The sequence below is a fragment of the Podarcis liolepis genome (genome assembly GCF_965112155.1).
Source record: "Podarcis liolepis genome assembly, chromosome: 10".
In the NCBI taxonomy this organism is placed as follows: domain Eukaryota; kingdom Metazoa; phylum Chordata; class Lepidosauria; order Squamata; family Lacertidae; genus Podarcis; species Podarcis liolepis.
Genome location: NC_139562.1, coordinates 68,880,762 through 68,898,674, shown reverse-complemented (window position 1 = coordinate 68,898,674; position 17,913 = coordinate 68,880,762). Strand labels below are relative to the sequence as shown.

The 17,913-nt window shown below is 40.9% G+C and overlaps 1 protein-coding gene across 2 annotated transcripts in view; it reads right to left on the bottom strand.

Annotated features, from left to right (window-relative positions):
• The window catches only part of RELN (reelin), a 311,434-nt gene that overhangs the window by 83,075 nt on the left and 210,446 nt on the right, over window positions 1–17,913 (bottom strand). For both annotated transcript variants that reach the window (XM_083463882.1, XM_083463883.1), the window contains 5 exons: window positions 11,785–11,922; window positions 11,267–11,453; window positions 7,330–7,535; window positions 6,779–6,950; window positions 4,691–4,891 (listed from right to left, as the gene is read on the bottom strand). In XM_083463882.1, coding sequence (XP_083320008.1) covers window positions 4,691–4,891; window positions 6,779–6,950; window positions 7,330–7,535; window positions 11,267–11,453; window positions 11,785–11,922 — 904 coding nt within the window. The remainder of the gene's footprint in view (window positions 1–4,690; window positions 4,892–6,778; window positions 6,951–7,329; window positions 7,536–11,266; window positions 11,454–11,784; window positions 11,923–17,913) is intronic.

Below are 17,913 nucleotides of genomic sequence, written 5' to 3'. Positions count from 1 at the left end.
AGGAGAACAGTTTCCAGTTGCGCTAATCCAAAACAAGGGACAGGAGTCATGGCATGCCATGTTATGTGTTGCTTGCCCAGACTCAGGTTAAAACTCAGCTAATGCCAAGTGAAACCCAGTGGCAGCTGGTGGGGTGGCGGTGCTCACCTCATCTCTGAGCAGCTGAGTCACTATGCGGGGAGGTAGGTGTAGCGGAAATGCACCACCTGGGCCAATCTGATGTTCCTGCTGATATGTTTGCTGCAAACCAAACTCCCTGATGTCTCCCACTCTGCTTCCTGGTAAGCAGCAAAGAGCCAGCTGCCAGAAGGCCAGGTGAGTGCCAATGCCCCATCACTTTACCCACTTATCTAGTGAAACCTCTTTTCTGTCTGGGGACCCCAAGGAAACGTACAGATAAGCAAGCTCATTACTAGGGTTACCATACAATGCATTGAAGAAGAAGAGTTTGGATTTGATATCCCACTTTATCACTCCCCTTCAGGAGTCTCAAAGCGGCTAACATTCTCCTTTCCCTTCCTCCCCCACAACAAACACTCTGTGAGGTGAGTGGGGCTGGGAGACTTCAGAGAAGTGTGACTGGCCCAAGGTCACCCAGCAGCTGCATGTGGAGGAGCGGAGACGCGAACCCAGTTCACCAGATTACGAGTCTACCGCTCTTAACCACTGCACCACACTGGCTGTATTGAACAGGTTGTGACCACTTTTAAGAGCTCTTTGCTCTAAACGAGCTTGGTAGTCACACGGCAAGCAACTTCAGAAAGTCCCCTAGTTATGGCCACATTCTCCTCAGAGGGACTTAGAAGCATTTTGCAGTCTTTGCTTTCTGTTAGGTTAGTCCACTACTTTCTTAATTTAGAAGAAAGAAAATTTAAGAGCAGGGGGTTATCACTGGTTTCCAGCTCCCCAAACTCCATGTGGTGAATCTTCCCAGCTGGAAGACTCTCACAACCCATTAACACAAAGAGTGCATGTTTTGTTCCTGAGATAAAACTAATTCTTTTTTCTTGAATACTGTTTTAGGAATCTTCTTTTTCAATCTTGGTGCCGACCGAATGGCCACATGTTTAAAGCCTCATATTTCTGTGACTTCTGATGTTTTGAGTCCATTGCTGCTTGGTAAAGCATAGTACTGTATATGTGGTTCATTTTAGCCTAAGTTTTTTTGGTGGGGAACACATGTTCAAAGGTGGGTGAGAGTGGATACAACTCAGGCATCTCTGCCCAGGTTGAAAACTGCTTAGGGAAACCTGCAGCTCTGCAGAAGAGAGAGAAAGGGATAAGATAATTTTCCAGCATCTTTCGCCCCAAATCTCTATCACAACACAAACTTCCCTCCAGAAGCTGGCTGTTTTTCTCCTTCTCTCCTCCACTTGGATGTTATCTCTATGCTGCAGAGAATGAGGTAGCAGTTCCAAAGTGGAGGAGAACAGAACAGCCAAGCTTCTCCCTACTTTTTCCTTCCACAAATCTCTTACAGCAAGTGAGGGCCTGATAATGTTATATACGGTACCCTTTTCATTCTCATTGTGTATGGGGTTGTGGTGGCAATTGGATGAAGAGATATGTGAAAATGACTCGAACATGCCAACAAGCCGACCCCATCCCATTCATGCCAGGCAAAGGTTTGGAGCTAGATCTGCTGCCATGATCCATAAACCATGCTATAGCCATGAGCTATAACGGTTTTTACAGAGGGCCTGATGGCCCCACTTCGACCTGCTCACAGCCAGAGTTCGGACATGCATGAAGCTTGCTTCCTTCTCCCAAGAATTCAAGCAAACTTGCTCTGTAAAGATTTTTATCTATTACGAAAATACTACTGAATGCCTAAGTACCGGTACTTGTTGAGGTTCTCTGCCCCCAGCAACTATAGGGGTAAACACTAAATACTATTTTTGGAGGATTTCTCAGGCACAAGCTGGAAATCTAGGTTCACACAATTGAAAGAGTTTAAAGTACTATCTTACCCCAGCATGAGGTTAGGAAATTGAGAAGGAAATGCACTGAAAATTATGGGATGAATGATTAACAGGAAGACGTATAAATATCCTGAAAGCAAATCAGGACTGATGCTCATTGTCGTGTAACCAGCCTGCAAACATATAAAAACAAATGCTCAATCGAGGGTGGATATTGCATAACCTCTGCGTAAACTTTGTGCAAGCAAATCAGGATGAAGACCAGCTTGTTTGGAGGAGCCCCTGCTTTATTGTTGTTGTTTAGTCGTTTAGTCGTGTCCGACTCTTCGTGACCCCATGGACCAGAGCATGCCAGGCACTCCTGTCTTCAACTGCCTCCCGCAGTTTGGTCAAACTCATGCTGGTCACTTCGAGAACACTGTCCCACCATCTCCTCCTCCGTCGTCCTCCTTGCGCTCTCCATCTTTCCCAACATCAGGGTCTTTTCCAGGGAGTCTTGAGGTGGCCAAAGTATTGGAGCCTCAGCTTCACGATCTGTCCTTCCAGTGAGCACTCAGGGCTGATTTCCTTCAGAATGGATGCATTTGATCTTCTTGCAGTCCATGGGACTCTCAAGCGTCTCCTCCAGCACCATAATTCAAAAGCATCAATTCTTCGGCGATCAGCCTTCTTGATGGTCCAGCTCTCACTTCCATACATCACTACTGGGAAAACCATGGCTTTAACTATACGAACCTTTGTTGGCAAGGTGATGTCTCTGCTTTTTAAGACGCTGTCTAGGTTTGCCATCACCTTTCTCCCAAGGAGCAGGCATCTTTTAATTTCGTGGCTGCTGTCACCATCTGCAGTGATCCCTGCTTTATTACCATCCATACAAATTTCTGTTCTTCCTTGCACTGAGCGCTTGTGGAGACAGGAACTCTCAGCCAGAGAGTAGAACAGAAAGAGATGGAGGCTGAGAATTTCCCCTCGGGGTCACTGTCTTTGCACAGTTTGAAGAGACCTCTGCTGACTTTGATTCCAAAGCAGGATTAGTGGCATTGTGAAGTTTGCAGTGCTGTACGCCACTTTGGAAAAGCAAGTGATGCACGTAGGTCACCCCAAAGTGGAAGTGCTTTAAAGAGAGTGTCACAAAAAACCCACAGTGAACATGGAGACAAAGCAGTTCTCAGGTTGCGTGGCATTTCGTCACTGTAATGTCAAAGCGGAATGAGATTATTCTACAAATCCCCAGGCTCCTTGCCAACTTCCCTATTTGTAGAATGGTGGGAATTATATTTGAAAAGCTGCCTGTAAACATGTGATGTCTTTAATAATTCTGTTTGTAAATTATTCAGTGCCTGTATCCACCAATTATGTAAGGATCATGTACTTGTGGCTAGTTCATTAAAATTCTATCGCAGTCGATCCCTAGAATTCACAATGGGATTTCATTATAAACTCAATAAAATTTTGATTAGGGTTCAGACACAGCAGCTTGTCAAAGCACATAAACTTTCTTTTTCGTCTAACAGTTAGTTCTGACATTACAGGAATGATGTGACTGCCATTTCCCCTGACTGCAATACTTGCTGCTCTGGTGACAGTAAATCTTGAAGATCATGTAAGACGGACAATCAACATGTTTACTATAGAAGAGGGGACAAGTCCCACCACCTGGCTAGGAAATAGTCAGGCCGTGGGGTACTTTCACAACCTAGGAGGCAGAGTTAGGGTGTGTCATTTTAGGGGGTGAAACTAAATTTTTGCAAATTTCTACAGCGAAGTCTTTAGAATATGGGGCTTTTATTGGTGTGATGAATTCAAACTTGCTATTATTTTTGTGGCTGGACAATATTTAGCTTGGTAAGTCTATGTTTTTATTTATTTACTTAATTTGTAGACCGCCCTTCATCCGCAGATCTCAGGGCAGTTAGATGAAGAAGCACATAAACTTCTTTCGGGAAAAACAAAGAATTTAAATTTTACCTTCTGGAAATATCAAGTAATTCTAAGTAAAAATAATAATAAATACATAAAAATAAAATTACTTTAAAGTATAATTGCAAGTAATTGGCAATAGTTTAATTTCTATGCAATTTTACACACATTCTACTTACCAAGCAAAACTAAATTATATTAATTTAACCAGAATATCATTTGAATTCCCAAGTCACATTACAACTTTTTGGAATCTGAAAGCTGAAAAATTCAATACACCCGACTGCCTGACATCATGGCAGGCAAACATGGCATCCATGGTGCAGGGGCTGGGGCTGGCAGTAGCAGACTCCCCCCCCCCCCAGCCTGTTCCTGTTCCTACTCAAGAGTTGATAGTCCCCTAATTTCCCTTCAGATTTCATTCCAATCAAATCTTGAACTAGTCCACCATTTTTTTAGACTATGGTTTGACTGTCTTTTCATCACACTTTGCAAGAGCTGACCTTACCACTCTCCAATTTAATTAATTACTTCCCAGAAATGTATACTGCAGTTGTACTTGTTCATATTTACAGTCACATTGCTACAACAATCAACCTGGATGAGGATCTTGTGTGGGGTTTTTTTTGGGGGGGGGGGATGTATAATGTGGTGAAAGTGGCTAAACAAAGGCCTAATCCATATAAAGGCCAGAGATTACGTCTGAATTCCAATGGAAGAGAAAGTTTTGTTAGAGGTAAACATTTAGTTAAACATCTCAGAATCACTATATGAATAGGTTCAGATGCTTGACTGAATAAGGTCAGGGCAATTGGCTTTCTCTTAATTTAAGCTGTAATGATGCATACCTTGAACTGAAGGACATATCCTGGTTTCAGTGTTAAATCCCGTGTCACTGCAAAGCGATCACCATCTGATTTCCCGAATATCATTGCTGATGGGGTGGCAGAACAGAAAGTTTCATTTTTGGGCATCCCTTCATTAGCTAACATCAGCCACACACTGAGCTGGTTCATAGGGTAATCGAATGCTGGTTTCTCATAGAAATTCTGTTGGAAATAAAAAGCAAAACAGAAAGAATTATGTCTCATTATGTCTCTTAGTATAGGAGGATTTTGCAACCTGATACGCAAAGGAGTTGAGTACTTGGATATTAAGATATTAAGAGATTTATGATGTGATCCTCACCACTTTTATGTGGACATAAATTCTGCTGAAATCAGATGTGAGATTGGTTCACACGTGCATATGTGAACCAACTCCATTGGAAAATACTGACTTTGAGATGAACTGAAGGTTTTATCACTGCTGCTTCTGAGATTACCCATTCATCACTTGATCTCAGGCGGTGAACATGCATGTGTGAGCTAGACCTGAAATGCAAAGGCTCTTGCACATGATCAAGAGGACAAACACTATCCCATCAAAAGTCACAGCAGGGGAGCCCACAGCCTCCAAAATAAGTAAACAATCAAACAATCCATTCATTGTCACAGATGTGGGTAATGGGATGTCCATGTATAGTTCTTATCATACAAGCAACATCTAAAAAAAGTTCTTTGCAGCTATGGAACGACATCCTACCCAGCATTTGCAAAAGCAATAGATGCAGCAGCTAGAGAAATAGTTTGAGTTATCCAGTAATATCTCCATAAGAGAAAGAAGACAACACTGGTCCCACAAAATAAATATATTATATTGTAGAGAAAAAATAATCTGGAAAGGCCTGAAGTCAGTATATATAAAAACATACAAATGCACACATGCACAATCAGGGCTGAAGTTCATTTGCTTTGTCTTTATTTGGAAATATGTTTCACTGAAATCAGTGGGACTCACAACTAAAATATACTGAGATGCCCACCCGGTTATATTCAAGGACTGTGTTTTCAGAGTTGCCTTAAAATCTTTCTTTGACTGTTTGTCACAACATCCCACAAGACATGTTGCTATAACCATTTTACTGCTTGTGACCCTTTATATTCATGTGTCTTTATTTCTCTCACTCCCCATGGGCTACCCATTTGTCAATCACCTGAAATCACAATGACATCAGGTGACCTGTTTTCACCCACATGGACGAAAATTAAATTGTGTGATGGACTATGCAGAATTAGACAAACTGACAGGAAGGATTCGAAACCTGGGGGACCAGAGATTCTTAGAGGACTGGTGTAAATATCTGAACTATTTGAAAAGCAATTGTAATAAACAGATTGTACGGAGGATTATGCAAAATATTGCAAGGAAGACTATGAAGAGAATGATCAGTTAAGGACAATTAAAAGTAACAGAGAAATTAAGAAATGCAGATTAAGTGATAAAGAATGGGAACTTTTCAGAGGTAGTTGACGGAAGTCTAAAATATTGTATAAGATAAGAATGTATGTTAAATGACTGTTGGAAATGATATGTTAAAAAACTAATAAAAATGTATAATAAAAAAAGAAAAAGAAAATTAAACTGTGTGGGTTCAGAGAGAGAGAGAGAGAGAGAGAGAGAGAGAGAGAGAGAGAGCAAAACCTGCAGCTGTTTAATATCAACCCCACAAAGTACATTGAGCCATGGTCCAGGGCAACTGGAAGCCTGACAGGGGCTTATCAGTTTAAAATTGCCAGGCAGGACTCTATGTAAGCACTGACAATTAGTTGCCTTGGCTGAAGAATGGGCTAAAATTTGTTTAAATAAAAATAGCATGTCACACATACGACTGCATGTATTATTTCCTCTAGAAAGCATTTCTTAGTTTGCATATCTGGCCACAAATACTTTCCCCTCTGATAGAAATCAAATTTGATAGAAGCAGGTATAAGGAGGGCCTGGCACACCTGTTGTACAATGTCTGCATTGGAAACAGAGCTTGGAGTCTTACCATGGCATCTCTAGTTGAATTTTCATTTGACCCAGGAACTTAATTAGTTGCACTTGTGGATTACCTGAGGTAAAGTGGGGTTAACGACAGGGATGACCTGCTTCAGTTTTTCTGACAGAATTATGATGTCATCAATAGCCCACTGGTCATATCCTTCCCCTGAAAACACTGGCTGCCACCAGCGAAATCTAGTGCAGGGTGTCTTCGCAGCAGCAGGAAGTTCAAGGTAGACAAATCTAGATGCAAAGATTTCCAAGACGTTTAAAAGGTTACATACTAGGGAGCTTGCACACACAGAATACCTGTGTGCTTGGATTATTTCACAGTGTGTGTGTGTGTGTGTGTTTCATGACACATTTCTCTGACTGACACGCTGTTTGCTGCTTAAAAATGTCATGCCACTTGAGTGAAAATGAACAGATAAATCATATGAGAGCTCAGATTGCTTAGTTGTGGCTTAGAATGCTTCTAATTCAGTAGTCTATCCAAAACAGAGTTCCACACTATCCCTTGAGTTTATCTTTTATTGTTAGTGATAAGAGTATGGCTAGCAATGCTGTGCACTATACACAGAAACAGGCTTTTCAAAAGTCCCATCATGGTCTGAACTGGTACCTGGACTTGCTGAAGTCAGAGAAGTACATTTCTGCCAGCAGGTGCCAGTTGATGCCTCCGTTGTTGCTGTATTGCAACAGGATACCTTCTTCTCTGCTGTCTGGTTTGTTGCAGGAAGAACTCTCTCCACCTATCTGAATGTAAAACTGGACAAAGTCTACCCACGTGGTGTCCAAATCCAAGCTGACCAGTTGCCTCTTTCCAGCCTACAGCAGGCAAGGGACAAAGGAGGGGGGTGATGACACAAAACAAAGCTATTGAGACAGCTAATATTTGTAGTAAAAAACAACAATGGGGGCACTTATTCTATACAGTGGTGCCCCGCAAGACAAATGCCTCGCAAGACGGAAAAATCGCTAGACGAAAGAGTTTTCCGTTTTGGAGGTGCTTCGCAAAACGAATTTCCTATGGGCTTGCTTCGCAAGACGACAATGTATTGCGAGTTCCTGCTGGTTTTTTTCCTCCCCCCCTTTTTCTAAGCCGCTAAGCCGCTTATCAGCTGATCCGATCAGCAGATCAGCCGCTAAAAGCCGCTAATAGCGCTAATCCGCTAATCCGTCAATGGGCTTGCTTCGCAAGACGAAAAAACCGCTAGACGAAGAGAATCACAGAACGGATTCTTTTCGTCTTGCGAGGCACCACTGTACTTCAAATGTATGGGATATTAAGTGGATATTGTGAATCTGAGATTATCAAAGTGTTGTCGTGGCATCCACAAACTGAATGTGCCAGTATGTACTTCAGATGGTAAAGCCTCAGTAAATGGACTACTCCGATATTATTGGTAGGGATATAGACTGTGCAGATATGAAACAAAGGGGAGGACAATAGCAGGTGGAATCTGTGGTAAGTTCTTTTAAAAGAAGCACACAATGTGAAAGAGCCATTGTCTGTCAAAGTAGGCAATATTGGGTTGGAAGAACAAATAGCCTGACCTAGTGTAAGGCGGCTCGCTCTGTTCCAGAGTACCTACAGATTACGAACTTACACACAGAAATACATCTAGGAGTATACAGTCGGGGATATTTCTCCTAGCTTGAATACAAAGGCCTATTTCAAAACCAAAAATCCTGAGCTTAGTATACAAAAGCCATTTGGTTAGGTCAAAACATGTTTGTCATTTTGATGATGGCCTTCCCATGACAGCTTTCAGAAGTTATCCTCAGAAACCTCCAAGGCCTGCTGACTGACATCTGACAAGATCTATGTGGGCATTGAGTGACTAGAATTTATCACTTGGATTTAAACTGACTGATACACTTAAAATAAAATAAAAAGTCAGCAGAAATACATATTATGTTCCTTTCAGGGGACAAGAAGGTAGATTTGACCTCGATCTGCCTGCCAAGAGCAAGGCTTCCTATTCAAAGTTATCATTCAGTTATCATTAATTCAATACCTGCATTGGATTTTGAATGGTGGAGCATCTTTGGATCCCCAAAGTCAGAGCTTGAATCACCATATGAATATTTGGTCACAGAAAAGAAAAATTTGAACAATTTTTCCCCAGCTCAATTTTTTAGTGGAGAAGGGAGAATAATTTGGAGGGGGTTTTTTGGTAGGGGAGTTACATTTTAGGCTGGTGCTAGTTTGTCGGCTGCAGCATCCTGTCAACACCATATAACACCTCTGTTGAGGGAGCCGCACTGGCTGCTGTTTTGCTACCAGGCAGTGTTAAAGGTTTTGCTTTTAGCATTTAAAGTCCTAAACCACTTGGGACCAAGTTGCCCATGGGATGGAAGCATCCCATAGAGCCCTGCACGGCAACCATCCCCCTCAGATGGGGTACTGCTGGAAACTATCCTATTCCCCTAAGGGGCACTAAGTTTATAACCAGAAGCTGGGCTGTTAGTGTTGAAGCTCCAGGCCCCTGGAATCAATTTCCAGCTGAAATTAGACAAGTGTCTTCTGAAGACATTTTTTGTTTAAGAAGGGTTTCCCTGAGGTGACCCAGTGATTTATGGAATATCCACTGTATATTTGCAGAAATGATTTTTAGAAGCTGTATTTTGTGCGTGCATTTTATCTCATTTCTACCTTGTTGTACACCTCTTTGGTGGCTTCAGGTTGTGAAGCAGTTTATAAATGGGTAAAATAAATAAACAAATGTAGAATGCGTAAGCTTCCAGTGGCTGTGATCCATTTGGGGATAGTCTGATTTCCTGAGGAAAGCACAGAGGACTCCATCTCTCAGGTGAAGAGCTTATACAATGCCGGAAAGAACAGCTGTCTGTGTCATACTTCTAACATGAGAACCACTCCATCAATGGGATGAGGCAGTACATAATTAAAGTTAATTAAAAAAAGGTCTCCAGTTACAGAAATCACAAAGGAAATGAGAAGGAAGGCTAATTAAAAGGAACAACATTCTTCAAATATGATTACAGACAATTAAAACAGAGTGTAAGGTAAAATCCAGAGTGGATGTTCTGTTTGCACAATGGCTTTTGATCCAGCAGAGGAACCCAATAAAATAAGAGAAGGTGCAACTCAAACTGATTCTTCTTTACTGAAACAGGCCCTTGTGTCACCCCTGTTCCAGAGGATTGGGGGAATCTCCATAACAGCATGGAGGGTGGGGGCAGGGGGAGAGAATCAGCAAAATCACCTTTCCTCTTATATATGCAGCTTCCACCACTGGATCAAAAGCTTTTTCCCTAGTAGAACAACATCATTGCATTTCACTCATAAAACAAACAAGCTGGGTACAAAACCAAATTTGTTAATAATAATTGAAATTAAAACATGCATTTCCTATATCAGCAAAAATTCAAATAAACTAACCTTTTTTTTAACAATTCAAAGGCAACACACAAATAAAGACTTTTATTTAAAATAGCACATGTATCAACCTGGGGCTAGTGACGCTAAATGCACATGGCTTAAACAAAGACGTCTGTAACTGGGGAAAGCTTGAAGAAAATATTGAAACACAATTTGGATTATAGCATGATTATTCCAATTTTACAGATTGGGAAATGTAAATACTGTAGCCCACAAGTCACATGCAGTTTCAATGCTGGAGGCAAACAAACCATGGTTCATATCTTAACCAGGCTTGGAAGGGTGGGAGAGTTGAATTGGGACACAGGGACCAAACTTCTCTGCTTCGGCCTCAAATAGAGGTCAGTCACTCCATTCTAGCTACACCTTCCCTTGATTGCCAATGTTGAAATTGTGGCAGCATTTTCACAACACCCTGCTAGCTGGTCACCCAGACACATCCAATGCGACCCTATATGTCTGTGAGATTTGGTCCACAGATAATGTCAGGGAACTGACATCGGAGCGAGAGGCGAAGAGGAGGCTCCCAGATGATGCTGGCAAAGGACCCAGCAGCAGGGGGAGAAACAGCTCAGTAGAGGGGGAAGCCAATCAGTGCAACACCAGGGATAAAGGGAGGCAGACGGGGGAAATGGAGAGAGGGCTCAGGGACTCTTCACTGGACATCAGTGAGGAGAGCCCAGGTCCTCCGCTACCCATGCCTTCCCTGCGCAGAAGACTCCCGCGCAGTGAGAGGAGGAGGAGACTGGGTGTCAAACAACTTTTATGTTGGAAGAGGTTCAAGAAACGCCCACTGACGGATTCTGCCAGTGACTGAGGCAGCCACCATGAGAAGGGGCTGTGCAGTCAGAAAGTTTTAACAAGGCAAATTAACCGAGAAAGGCACCAGTTTACGCACGAGTAACTCATACCCATTACAGATAATAAACAAAGACCCAGCTTATGCTTTTAATATCAGGAGATCCTGGGTCTGCATTCCTGTTGTTGTTTTTAAGTAAAAACATTGGTGGGCCACAGGGATTTTAGGTTTTATTTTAAAAATAAATCTAAACTCACATTTAATCTTGTATCACAGTGCTGACTTCCTTACTAGTTACATCAGATATAATTTAAGTACGTATAAATGTGTATTAAGGGGTGTGTACACATATACCTTGTTGAAATAGAGAGAGGATCCAGATGAGATGACTCCACAGCCTTCCTCTGGTTTTACAATCTCTCCGCCAATCACCTCCTGCCATCCTGATTCTAAACTGTTTGGATTCTCAAAATCAGACATTATTGTTGAAGGGAGATTATTTGCAGGGTGACATTCAGTGCCTTGATATCCAGAATCACATCTGTAGAGAGGGGCAAACATACCGTACATTGCTTGAAAAAACAAGTGTGCAAACAACCTTGCCTTATGTATGTGAACAGAGAGCTTGATAATATTTAGACAAATGGACGGTTCTTTTTCCACACGAAGAAAGCAGATCGTGAAGATTCCCGTCCTAAAGCCCTGCCTCCCTCACTAGATGTCTTCCATCCAGTGCACTGCAATGCACATGCAACTCATGGCAAGTTAGGGTCTTCCTATGCCCCCAGACACTGGATCTGCTGGCTTTTGGAATAAATAACTGCAAGGCCATGAACAGCAACTCATCCACTACAAGAGCAAACATGCGGTACCTGCAAACACCATGGTCACACCAGCCATGCCCATTGCACATGTTTGGGCACTGCTGCCCAATGTATATGTTGTCTAAAGCCCATTCATCTTGCGCTGTGTAGTAGCTCTGACTCCAACGGAAACGTGTAGCACTGGACCTAAAAGATAAAATAGATATATACGGTATAAACGTGTGTGTCATTAATATAACACTCAGTATATAAGCACATTTCTCATAAGCAGTTTTGAGATTCAATTTCGATCAAGTGGCATATAAATTCTGTTAAATAAATAACCATAGCATATTGTATAAGAGTTTGCAAATTAAAGGATGACATTTTTAAGCTGGTTTTCAGAAAATAGTGCCTTCAATGGAATCCTGGACACTGGAAAGAAAATTGGTACTCACAGACTGTTTCTGAAGTGGAACGATTTGAAACATACATAGAACAAAATTTAGCAACACTTCAATTGAGAAGTGATGCCAGAATGTTCAATACCCTTAAATGTGTCTCAGAAACGAACTAATTTACTTACTTAATTTATTTATTTTTACAAAGTGTGTGTGTGTGTGTGTACACACACATCTATCTATCTATCTATCTACCTATCTACCTATCTATCTATATCTTCCATTGAAGATGTTGAGGACTGTAAGTAGTAACATATAATTAAGATTTAAAAATTATTGAATTGAAATGAAAACAATAAAAAGCTGTACCCATCCAACCAATGAAGGCTTTTCGCCTATCCTTTCCTATATAGTTTTGCAATTTCATACTCATGGAGATTTGGACTGATCCTGGTCTTGTGGTGAGTGAGTCAAGATTTATTTTAGTCAGTGACTAGGACTAGTTCCAGAAAGAGAGATCTAAATGGAGTCCATATTGAAAAATGACCTTCTTCAGGTTGCAATCCATTTACAGTAAAATATTATATATTATATACAACATAATCATCTTGCATACCCTATGCAGTCTGAGCAGTGGAATGGGCTTTTAAAGGGTTAAGGATAACTAATCCATGTGAATAAGCTTGAATACATATACTACAAAATCCAGTCTCCCATTATTCCACCTACATTTAGAAAGTGAAACTAAATTACAATAAACTTTTCACCCTGAATGGCAATTTTCAGGTCCATCCTGAATTGATGCTTTTCAAAGAAAATGTTTGACGTGTCCTTACACACGCAGAGTTTATGTGCATGGGCGGTTTTCTAGCTTTAATGATGTTCCCTTGGCAGAGAATGCATTTACAGGATAGCTCATAATGGCTATGGATGACTCATTCTAGCCTATCAAATCCGTTACTCATCTCTTAAGGACTCCCTAATGACACAGAGGCACAACTGATAATAAATGTCCACAGTGAGCCCTTTATTGTTTATCTTGTCAATGATCTGAAGATAATGGGTCATTGATTCCTGTCCTAGAAGTCCTTTACTGTCTTAGAATGGTGTTTCCAGAAGTCACTGCGGTACACCAAGGAGAGAGAGAAATCACTAAGCAAGCCTCATAAACATCAATGAAGTCAGAAGAGACTAACCACAAGCTGTAACATCCCAAACCCAATGAGGAACATGAAAGAATGTTTGCTTGCTTGTCAAATCCTAGTGTTTGTTTTTCTCTTTCATATCTAAGCGGAGTGCTCTATGTTCTAAGTTTTGGGACTGGTGTTACATTTTGGCATTTCCTCATTTATTTATTTTTAATGACAGTGACAAAAATGATGCCTTTAAAATAAATGAATGGTATTTTTGATCTTCTATTAAAGTTGCCCCTGTGAGCTCCTGCTGAGGCAAAAACGTTTAGCTGTTGTTTCATACTGTTTAAATTGTTTAGTATTCCTGGGAGTTTTATGATCGGCTAATTGTTTTACTATTTTTGATATGCTGTGAACTGCCTAGAACAGGGCTTCTCAAACTTTCCACCTCCAAGACCCACTTGAGACAGCTGAAAGTTACTGAGGGCACGGGAAGAGACAGCCACAAAAGGGTGGCAGATGCTTATAAACAATGTAAGTGAGTACTCTAGTTAAAAACACAAACCACTCCTCAAGATCTGATATCAGAGAACCTGAGGGATCATAGAATTGTATAGTTGGAAGGGACCACGAGGGTTCTCTAGTCCAAAACCCTGCAATGCAGGATTTTTTAGTCCAACCTGGGGCTCAAACCTACATCCCTGAGATTAAGGACTCAGTGCAATACACAGATGTGACACTAGATGGCAGCAGTGAGCTATGGCAAATTCAATATATTTTCCAAAACTTTTTTTAAAAAGCATTTTCACAGTGTTTTTTGTATGTGTGTAGATTCCACCCAAGAGTCTCATGCTCCCCCACCTGAAGGAGGAATTTTGAGAATCCTTATGAAAATGATCAGGTAGTTTTGGGTAATAAGTTGCACAGTTAGGTAGCAATCCTGTACACAAATGTCTGGTATTAAGTCCCATTAAACTCATCAAGAGCAGCCACATTGGTCCACCTAGTCACAGGCTTTCCCGTTATGCATTGTATTTCCATTTAAATTTGTGTCATTCTTTCTAAATTTGTGTCATTATTTCTAAATTTGCATTTATAATTCTATATGAGCACATGCAAATATGTGCCTTATTTCATCCCCTTTTTTGGTGAGGTCTTTCCTCTTTTGGTGATGAAGAAGCATCCACCCTACTGTATATGTCTAGGATTGCATTGCTGGATTCTTACATAGGTGAAACGAACATTTTGAAAAAACACAGCAAGATTTAGGCGCCACTCCTTGAAATAACAATAAAAATATTCCTCCTCCTTCAAAATCTGCCTCCCCTTTACATTTCGAGAGCTACACTTTACCTCCAGGTGACAGCAGCATATGAGGATTACTGTATTTAGCACAGCAATTAACAATTTTAAAACTGCTTGGCCATATTAATTAAGAAACTAAAAATGAAAGGGTGAATGTCAGCTGCATTCTCAGTGATAACAATTGGTTGCTTGGGCAATTACCACTTGGCAACTTCATAGAACAAGACTGTATGGCAATATGAGTTTTGTTACAGTGCTCAATCTGCCATTTACTAATGTTTAAAACTATGTTATGCTTTGCACTGTAACCATGCCCCCCTGTGCCCCCGTCCTTTCGCTTCCTCACTTCTTTTCATATCAAATCAACTCTGTGGCAGATTTAAGCTTTCATTATGTATCTACAGCTACAAAGATTTAAAGGAAATTATCCTAATTTTGAAATACAGCAAATAGCGTTCCTTTCAGGCAAACCACAAGGTATGTTTTGTTATACTGGATTTAACATAGGATAATGCTGGTTCTTTTCAACTATTAGGAGAAACTAAGGACCCAGGGCTGATGAAATTATATTTGCTACCTTCAGAGTTACTGTTAATTACATTTACCCAATTATCCTGCAACTCAGCCATTAGGTGTTGATTTGTTTATGAAGGCAGCAACTGGCAGCTGTTTGTATCTCATTAAGCCTGTTCTTATGTAAATGCCTTCCATAAAAGTGAAATTAATTTTCATCAGTGTTAGAAACGTATAATTCATGTACAATACAGTCCAAAGAGCAGGTGCATCCAGCCGATATTTTCAACACAAGTAACCCGTGCCTCATATTTTCCACCCCAGCAGATCCTGAGTTACACAAGGAGCCTCTAAAACCTTGTGTGCTCAGATGTGCTACATTTACAGGTGCACATGTTGCTGAAAAAACAACAGGGCAGCCTATGGCAAGGAAAGTCATTGCCTGCTTAAATTACTTTGATTTGTGGTTGAGAAAGAGGAAGCATCCAGACCTCTAGGAAAGCACACACATGATTTGAACATTGGATCTCTTTGACCCTGCAAGATCTTTCATTCAAATAAATGCAGGACCCAGACCCTACAAGTGTCCCTATTTTCCAGGGGCAGCCCTGGATTTACAGAAGCTGTCCCAGTTTCTGATTTGATCCTGGAATGTCCAACATTTCCTTAGGATGTCCCTATTTTCATCGAAGAAATGTGGAGGGTATGTAGTTATCTGACCCTCCAGCCATTTGAAGGCAGCCCTGTATAGGGAAGTTTTCAAATATGTTGGCAACCACCCAGAGGGGCTAGGCCAGGGCAAACCAGTCAGATGCGCAGGGTATAAATAGTAAAAAAATTATTCATAATATTATTATGGAATAGAACGTCCCTATTTTCATCGGGGAAATGTTGGAGGGTATGCAGGAGGTCCCTGGTTCATTTGTTTAGTTCTCCCAACAGTGAAAAGAACGTAGAATAAATATGGGACCACTGCATGAATTAAATGTCCACTCCCAGTCTCTCTCTGGGTAAAACGGTGAAATTAAATCAGACCCTGAGAGGTTTCAGACCAGTTGTTTATTTCCTAAAAATACATGATCATTTTTAATACGGGGTACACATTATAATATAATGTCATCACTTGGAAAGAAAAAATAATTGATGAGGTAAGTAACAGAAAAGAGGTACATCCGAGTCATTTGTTATACAGAGAAATGGCCAAATGCAGGGAAATGAAACTAAGTTATCGATCTTGGCCTGATTTCCAGTTGCTGTGAGGCACTGGGTTTGAAGATAACCAAAGAGTAATGCTAATTTATTCATTTCATTCTCAATAGAAGGAAGCCATAAAGGGTTTATAATACTGAAGCCTATCCAGTTTAAAAAAATATATCAGAGTTATTGTGATTACAAGACCAAAGAAAAAGTAGAGGAATCTTCTGATTATTTGTTTGTTTTGGAAATGAATAAATGGAATGATTATAGGATATTTATAGAAACTGGTGATTAATAAATGTATTTGCATTGCTTTGGTCATGGAAATTGATCATAAAAACCTTATGATTGTTACTAATTCAGAGCATAATAGGGGGGAAGCTAAGCTTTACTGGCTCCCTTTGATTTCAATAACAGAGCTAAGCGTGTGCTTAAATATTTCCACCTGATACCAAGAAGATTTTGTAGTGCTTACATCCAAATCAATTGTTTTTTCAAGGAATCGCATTGCCAGAAACAAAAAGTATGACGCTTATCCTGAAATGACATTTGGGCCTGTGCAGCATTAATTTCCTATCCCTCCTCTCATCAATTCATTGTAACTGGGTTACAGTATAATAATAATAATAATAATAATAATAATAATAATAATAATAATAATAATAATAATAATCTGGCTGGGTTTCCTCAGCCACTCTGGGCGGCTTTCAATAGAACATTAAAAACTTCCCTAAACAGGGCTATGGAAGTGAGAGCTGGACCATAAAGAAGGCTGATCGCCGAAGAATTGATGCTTTTGAATTATGGTGCTGGAGGAGACTCTTGAGAGTCCCATGGACTGCAAGAAGATCAAACGCATCCATTCTTAAGGAAATCAGCCCTGAGTGCTCACTGGAAGGACAGATCCTGAAGCTGAGGCTCTAATACTTTGGCCACCTCATGAGAAGAGAAGACTCCCTGGAAAAGACCCTGATGTTGGGAAAGATTGAGGGCACAAGGAGAAGGGGACGACAGAGGATGAGATGGTTGGACAGTGTTCTCGAAGCTACAAACATGAGTCTGACCAAACTGCGGGAGGCAGTGGAAGATAGGAGTGCCTGGCGTGCTCTGGTCCAGGGGGTCACGAAGAGTCGGACATGACTAAACAACTAAACAACAACAAACAGGGCTGCCTTCAGATGTCTTCTAAAAGTTGGATAGTTGTTTATTTCCTTGGCATCTGACAGGAGGGGGTTCCACAGGGCAGGTGCCACCACCAAGAAGGCCCTCTGCCTGGTTCCCTGTAACCTCACTTCTTGCAGTGAGGGAACTGGACCTCAGTGTCCAAGCTGGGGGTGGAGACGCTCCTTCAGGTATACTGGGCCAAGGCCATTTAAAATATCAATACATGATATCAATAAACCAAAACCCATGCAATCATTAAAACCATTTAAAACAATAATTAGCAGCAATTATTAATGGATACCAACATTTCAACACAACTGTTTCATGCTTCTAAATTCCCTGAGCAACAGGAAGTTGCAGAGATCTTACTTCGTTTGTCAATTTATTTTATTTAAAATATTTTTTCTGACCACTCCCACCAGCCCTCTACTGTGATTTTGTGATGCCAAAAGCCTATTGTGACTCCCTACGCAAGACACCCAAAA